The sequence below is a fragment of the Mustela erminea genome, chromosome 20 (assembly GCF_009829155.1).
Source record: "Mustela erminea isolate mMusErm1 chromosome 20, mMusErm1.Pri, whole genome shotgun sequence".
Taxonomy (NCBI): Eukaryota; Metazoa; Chordata; class Mammalia; order Carnivora; family Mustelidae; genus Mustela; species Mustela erminea.
The window spans coordinates 32068261-32075845 of NC_045633.1; the positions used below are offsets into that span (position 1 = coordinate 32068261).

Below are 7585 nucleotides of genomic sequence, written 5' to 3' on the forward strand. Positions count from 1 at the left end.
GCTCGATCCCAGGGCCCTGAGATCATGACCTAAGCCAAAGGCACTCAGCTGACTGAGCCACCCAGGCCCACCTCTGTAGATATTCTTTTTTTTTTTTTCTTTTAAATTTTTTATTTTTTGGATATTTTATTTATTCATTTGAGAGAGAGAGAGAGCACAAGGAAGGGGAGAGGGAGAGGGAGAAGCAGACTCTCTGGCTGAGCAGGGAGCCCGATGCGGGACTCGATCCCAGGACCCCGGGATCATGACCTGAGCTGAAGGCAGACACTTAACAGTCTGAGCCACCCAGGCGTCCCTGTAGATATTCTTTAACAGGTTGAGGAAGTTCCTTCTATTCTTTGCTGAGAGTTTTTTTCATAAATGAATACTAAATTATGTTAAATGCTTCTTTCTGCATTGATTGGGAAGATCATATACATTGTTTTGTTTAGCCTGTTAATATGGTAAATGAGAGCTATCGGTTTTTTTAATATTGAACCAGTCTGGCAACTTCGGACTAAATTCTGCTTGGTGGGCGCCTGGGTGGCTCAGTGGGTTAAGCCTCTGCCTTGGGCTCAGAACATGATCCCAGGATCCTGGAATCAAACATCAGGCTCCCTGCTAAGTAGCCTGGTTCTCCTTCTCCCTCTCCCTGCTGTTCCCCTTGCACGTGCTATCAAAGGAATGAATAAAATCTTGGAAAAAAAAAAAAATAGGGCGCCTGGGTGACTCAGTCATTAAGTGTCTGCCTTCGGCTCAGGTCATGATCCGAGGGTTCTGGAATTGAGTCCCACATTGGGCTCCCTGCTTGGTGGGAAGCCTGCTTTTCCCTTTCCCACATCCTCTGCTTGTGTTCCCTCTCTTACTGTGTCTTTCTCTGTCAAATAAATAAGTAAAATCTCTAAAAAAAAATAGTCTATTAAAAAATTTTGGTATTTGAGAAAGTGCACCTGCACAAGAAGGGGAGGGGCAAAGGGAGAGGAAGAAGCCAGCTCTCTGCTGAGCAGGGAAGCCCCATAAGGATATCAGGACCCTGAGATTATGACCTGAGCTGAAGGCAGACGTTTAACTGACTGAGCCACCCAGCCTCCCGGCATTTGCCTACTTCTGTGTCTGTGTGTCATTCTGGTAATTCTCTTGACATTTCAAACTTTTCATATTTGCTACAGTGATCTGTAATCAGGGATTACAATTCACTGAAAGCTCAGAGGATGATTAGCATTTTTCAGCAATAAAGTATTTTCAAATCAAGATGTATACTCTTCTTTAGACCTAATGCCATTGCAAACTTAACAGACTACAGTATGATGTAAACATAAATTTTATAGGTACTGGGAAACAAAAAAAATTAACTCACTTTCTCGTGATACTTTTTTGCAGTGGTTGGGAACCCAACCCACAATATCCCTAAGGTATGCCTGTCTTATTCTCTAATTAAGTATCTTTGGCATATGAGGATCTTTAGTGCTATCCCTACTTTCGTTTCTGGTAATCATAAATTGGGTCTTCCTTCTTTTTTAGGATTTTATATTTAAGTAATCTCTACCCCCAACATGGGACTCAAACTAACAACCTGACAAGATTGCATGCTTGGGGTGCCTGAGTGGCTCAGTGGGTTAAGCCTCTGCCTTCGGCTCAGGTCATGATCTCAGGGTCCTGAAATCGAGCCCCGCATGGGGCGTCTCTGCTCAGCGGGGAGCCTGCTTCCCCTTAGCTCTCTGCCTGCTGCTCTGCTTACTTGTGATCTCTCTCTCTCTGTCAAATAAATAAATAAGTTGCATGCTCTACCAACTGAGCCGGCCAGGCACCTCCAGTTTTCCTTCTCTTGTTCTTGCTTTTTTGTCAGCCTTGCTAGAGGCTTATCAACTTTATTGATCTTTTCCAAAGAACCACCTTTTATATTGAGCTTCTCTATTGTTTTTGTGTCCAGTTTTATTGGGTTTTGTTTATTGTTTCTTCACTTCTCTTTCTTTGGCTTTATTTGGTGCTTCATTTTCTAGTTTCTTGACAGGGAAGCTTAGATTGCACTTCTATTCTTTTACAAATACCCTTCAGGGCTCCTGGGTGGCTCAGTTGGTTAAAGGACTACCTTCAGCTCAGGTCAGGATCAGGGAGCCGCCTGATTGACTCCCATGGACTCCCTTCTTAGCGGGGAGTCTGCTTCTTCCTCTGAAGCTCTCCCTTCTCATGCTCTCTCTCTCTCTCTCAAATAAATAAATAAAATCTTTAAAATACCCTTCAGTGTTTCCAGAATATTCCTTAGTTCCCTGAAGAACTCCTGTTCATCCATCAAAAAATCAGCTCAAGGGGCGCCTCGGTGGCTCAGGCATTAAGTATCTGCCTTTGGCTCAGGTCATGATCCCAGGGTCCTGGGATCGAGCCCCACATCAGGGTTCCTAATCTGCAGGAAGCCTGCTTCTCCTTCTCCCACTACCCCCTGCTTGTGTTCCCTCTCTCGCTGTGTCTTTCCCTGTCAAATAAATAAAATCTTAAAAAAAAAAAAATCAGCTCAAATGTTACTTTGGAGGCAGAACAGGGCTGTGGCCAGCCTTTCCTCCTCACCCCCACAAAAACCCCCAAACTTGTGATTATGGAAGAATCTGGGGCTAAAAGGAGAACTACAGGATTTAAATGGTGCTGGGAGAGAAGTTTTCAGGAACCTGACCCCTTTCCAACCTCTAGTCAAATGGGGTCATAAAAATGCCAACTCACATGTGTAGGCTTGAGTTTACAGGGTTATACTAAGTTTCGCAGTTGCAAAACGAATTACCATCCTCATTTGAGTGCTGGGGCAACTCAAGCAGACAACAGTTCTAGATCCCCAATGCAGTTCTAACTCGTTGGGTTTTTTTTGTTTTTTTGTTTTTTTTTTAATGGTCTAACTCATTTTTGAAGGGAACTCTCCAAAAGCTATACCAATCTGGCCAGGGGAGAAACCCTACCGGCCCTTGGGAGCCACGAATCCCGAGGCGCCGTCCCTCCCTGCCCGCCAGGGGGCGCAGGTCCCTGCTGGGGTGGGCAGAGGCAGAAGAGCTAGCTGGTGGGTAAAGCGCGGGTAGGGGGGTGGGGGGCGGTCTGCGTGCTCTGAGGGTAGCCTTGAAGGCTGGACCTAGGGCTCATAGCTTGGGTCCCCAAGGGCTGACTTGGGGGTTCAGCCCTTCCAAGAGACATGGGAGAAGAACGCGTCCCCGTGTCCTACAGGGGAGACCGGAGGCAGCGTCTTCCGTCAGCAGGGACCTTGGGTGGGAGATCGGCTCTGCCAGCTCCGCTACGCCTTCTCCGACCGGAGGAACTGCGATGGACGCGGGAGTCCAGATCTGCCTTCAGGCCCCTTCACCTTCTCTTGAACTCTCAGCCCCGCCGGTTGTCTCTGTCAGCCCCTATCCCCAATCCTCCACGCTATTAGAGTCTCCTCTCTCCCTTTCCCCGCTTCAGGACCCTTCCGTGGGCCAAGAACTGGGACTGGCCTAGGAAAGCTTACCCTCCCGAGCTTTGACTTGGTACACGCCTCCTGCCTCCGCGCCCCGCTTGCGTGGCGCACACATGGTGGAGCGGGTCTCCCGTCGCTCTCGCGTGACTTAGACGCAGCGCACGGTCGCGCGAGCGCCCAGAGGGGCGGGGAGAACGGAGGCCGGGAAGGCGATTCGTGGTTCGCGGGGACAGGCGCGCTTGCGCACTGCGCAGCCCCGTCCGGAGCCCGGAGCCGTCCAGGCGCCCGCGATCTCGCGATCCTGCAGAGCGCCGCCGTTTCTTCTCTTCCCGGGTCGTGTGTGTCCGACGCTGCGCGCTCGGTCCGTGCGGGTGGGCGCCGCACTTGAGTGGCTCGGCCGGGAGCGGGCCGCGTGCTCGGGGAGAGCACCGTGGACTGGAGAGTGTAGGCGCGGAGGAAGTGGGTGCGGTGGGGGCCTGAGGTGGGGGGCGATGCCCAGAATGAATAGACACTGAGGGTGAGGGAGATCCGGGAGCTTGAGGTGAGGGGGAGGGGACCGAGGCTGGGAGGCGAGAGGGGAGTTGAATGCGCCCCCTCCTGTCTGCACCCTTTGGGCTGGAAACAGGGTAGGGAAGGCAGCGAAGTCGCTTGTCACCTCTCTCTGATCTCCTCCCTTATCCGCGTCAGGGCGCACAGCATGGCGGAAAACCGAGAGCCCCGCGGGGCCGTCGAGGCTGAGCTGGACCCGGTGGAGTATACCCTTCGGAAGCGGCTCCCCCACCGCCTGCCCCGGAGACCCAATGACATTTATGTCAACATGAAGACTGACTTTAAGGCCCAGCTGGCCCGCTGCCAGAAGCTGCTGGACGGAGGGGCTCGGGGTCAGAACTCGTGCAGTGAGATCTACATTCATGGCCTGGGCCTGGCCATCAACCGTGCCATCAACATTGCCTTACAGCTGCAGGCGGGCAGTTTCGGGTCCTTGCAGGTGGCTGCCAATACCTCCACCGTGGAGCTGGTCGATGAGCTGGAACCAGAGACTGATGCGCGAGAGCCTCTGACCCGCATCCGCAACAACTCGGCCATCCACATCCGGGTCTTCAGGGTTGCCCCCAAGTAATGGAAATGAGGATGGCCACCTTGCCCGCCCACCCCCACCTAACTAGGCTCAGATATGGCTCTTCTTGTACAGAGGACTCTGAATTGAGAGAGAGAGTATTGTCTCTTGTTGGGCCCAAGCAGTGGGTCTTCCCAGTCTTTGTGGTCTGTAACCATCGTCCTAGGCAATAAAAACTACCAATTTTGTTAGCATGCAGCCACCCCACTGCCATTGTTTCTCCCCTGTGTAAATTCTGTATGTATGGGGCAAGAAGAGTAGGAACCTTTACAAGTGTGTATGTACAGGAGGGAACCCCAAGTGTTTTCTGCCTCAGCAGAGTGCATTAATAGTACTTTAGACAGTGTAACAAAACAAGCTTTAGTACAAGAAAAAGCCTGAGAATCCCAGTGTTTGCTTTGAATTTTTTTGTACTCTCAGAGGCAGGTCGAGTGGATAAGGTGTACACTCTTGGCTGCTGAAAGCGCACTTGGGATGGTTGTACACTCAGGAAGCGGCTGGCTTTTTTTTTTTTTAATTAATTAATTAATTTGACAGAGATCACAAATAGGCAGAGAGGCAGAGAGAGAGAGGGGGAAGCAGGCTCCCCGCTGAGCAGAGATCTAGATGCGGGGCTGGATCCCAGGACCCTGAGATCATGACCTGAGTGGAAGGCAGAGGCTTACCCACTGAGCCACCCAGGCCAGCAGTTGGCTTTTGATGGCGGTTCCCAAGATGAGGAAAGGGAGAGTTTAAGGATGAAGGGAGCAAAGACTGGGACCTCCTTTGTGTCAGGCTCTGTGACAGGGAGTAACACTGCTTCATTTGATTCCGGGTCCTGCTGGGCCCAAGTGGTTTCAAGCAGCTGTGGTGCAGAGCCCTTCAGACGCACCTAGGTGGGCTGCTCTAGTGGGAGAGGAGAGCCCCCTGCCTGAATTACTGTGCACACAGGTAATAAGTATTTTTTGCTTGGGTATTTTTTTTTAAAGATTTTTATTTATTTATTTGACAGAGAGAGATCACAAGTAGGCAGAGAGAGAGAGGAGGAAGCAGGCTCCCCGCCAAGCAGAGAGCCCGATGTGGGACTCGATCCCAGGACCCTGAGATCATGACCTGGGCCGAAGGCAGAGGCTTAACCCACTGAGCCACCCAAGCGCCCTTGCTTGGGTATTTGTGAGGGGATCTGATTTCTCATGTTTATCAAGCTAAAGTCATTGAAAGCAATGTTTGTAAAAGTGTGTGATCCATTTGCAGGTCTCGAAATCAATTTACTCGGTCCTAGCCTTTTGGAAAGTTCTTTCTCTTTACAGAAACAGACCTGAAGTTAGTGCTTTTCAGTTACAGATCTGTGTGTACTACACACGGGCTAGTTATCATATAAATTGTGTTTTTTACTGTGGATGCAAGTCACAAGAGTTTGAAAGCCTCTGATCTAATAGTAACAGAATTTTACTCTAGTTTGCTTGCATGCTTTGGGATTCTGAGTATCAGGCTTCTCATTTGTCAAAATCCTTCCCTCCAGCTTGGTTATTCCTGTCGTGGGACTTAGATTCTGGGTGATGACTGCCAGCAACTCCAGAAAGACTCCTTACAGGAGGACTAGTGCTTCATTCAAACAAACATGCTGAATGCCTACTGTGGGCCAAGGCCCAGGGTGGGCCCTGGAGATAAAAAACCAATTAAAAAGCCCCTGCCTTTAAGGAGCTCCCCCATTTCATTAGGGAGGTAGATAAACCCATTTTTGCGAGTGAAGTGAGTTACGTAAGAAATAAGACTGGCTGTGATTTGGAAATGTGGAGAGTGAGATGGCTAATGGGTGGGGTCCAAAATGATTTCACCTTTGACCTTGGGTATTGAAGGATGAATAGGAGTTTGCCAGGCAAAGAGAAGAGAGGCCATACCTAGCAGAGAGGTCCGCATACACAAAGGGGATTCATGAATAGGGTGTGTTGTGGGACTCAAGGGTCACTCAGGGTGGCCAGAAAGCAGGAAGCACCCGGGAGGCTTAATGGAGACAAAAAGAGAGGCATTTCTCTCAGATCCCCCCACCCTCCATACCGCCCACCTCATTCCCCTGTCAGCCTTGACCGACTGCAAGGCTCCCTTGCCCCAGAGCCCCCCAGTAGCAGCATGGAGATCCAGCAGGGAGCTTGCTGGAACTATGTGTCTCCCTGCACGTATGTGTTCTTGTCTCTCTGTGCTCCTGGCCTGGGCCCAGCCGAGGTGGTGGCAAGCAGCCCTTTTGCATTTGGTTTGTTTTGGCAGCTACCTCTCCCGACCCATTTGTTATTTCTACTCCCTTTCTCTCAGTGCTTGCCAGCGGGGCTTCCCTCAGTGGCAGGTCTGCGGAAACAGCCCCTAGACATCGCTGCTGAAGGAAGAGAGGGTTAGGGAGCTCGCCCTTTCACGTGTGTGGGCAGGTAGGGGGCATGGTGAGTCTGAAATGACCCCCTGCTTCAACACCAGATCTGCAGAGGCCAGAATTGAAATGCTTTGTTTCGGGGTGCTTGGGTGGCTCAGTGGGTTAAAGCCTCTGCCTTCGGCTCAGGTCATGATCTCAGGGTCCTGGGATCGAGTCCCGCATAGTACTCTCTGCTCAGCAGGGAGCCTGCTTCCTCCTCTCTCTCTCTCTGGCTGCCTCTCTGCCTACTTGTGATCTGTCTGTCAAATAAATAAATAAAAATCTTTAAAAAAATTTTTAAAAAATGCTTTGTTTCAGAGGAGGATACAGACCTCTGCTCAGAATCTGTAGCATTACTGAGCACGGGCTCGTAAGGATCCGTGTTAAGTGCCTGGCCTTTCCAGAAAGGTATAAACCAGTCCTCTAAAGTCAACAGGGTGTAAGACAGATTTTTAAAAAGACAAATAATTGGCGTAGTGCTTGGAACTGTCCCTGGCATTAGCATAGGCTCCATAAGCCATAAAAGCCACTATGGTTAACATGAGCCATTTTGCAAAGAAATTTCGGGCCTCTTCGTGGGAATAAGGAGAGGGGAAGAAAGGTGATTGGTGCGGGTTTGGCTTATAAGGCCAGGGCTTCTAGTTCTGTTAGCTCTTATGTTTATGGCTTGCCCAGCAGG

General features: G+C 50.3%; 1 protein-coding gene across 3 annotated transcripts; it reads left to right on the top strand.

Annotated features, from left to right (window-relative positions):
- The first annotated feature begins 3620 nt into the window (after window positions 1-3620).
- POP7 (POP7 homolog, ribonuclease P/MRP subunit) lies at window positions 3621-4915 on the top strand. 3 transcript variants are annotated; one of them, XM_032328368.1, is made up of 2 exons: window positions 3621-3872; window positions 4097-4915. In XM_032328368.1, the coding sequence occupies exon 2, from the start codon at window positions 4107-4109 to the stop codon at window positions 4527-4529; it is 423 nt and encodes a 140-aa protein (XP_032184259.1). In that variant the 5' UTR covers window positions 3621-3872; window positions 4097-4106; the 3' UTR covers window positions 4530-4915. The 3 variants fall into 3 exon arrangements, with proteins under 3 accessions (XP_032184259.1, XP_032184260.1, XP_032184258.1); XM_032328369.1 differs by having other exon boundaries at window positions 3621-3770; XM_032328367.1 differs by having other exon boundaries at window positions 3622-3853.
- Window positions 4916-7585: the final 2670 nt, after the last annotated feature.

What these genes read in the sequence shown, in the direction of transcription:
- POP7 (XM_032328368.1), top strand. Translation starts at nt 4,107, where the DNA reads ATGGCGGAAAACCGAGAGCCCCGCGGGGCCGTCGAGGCTGAGCTGGAC.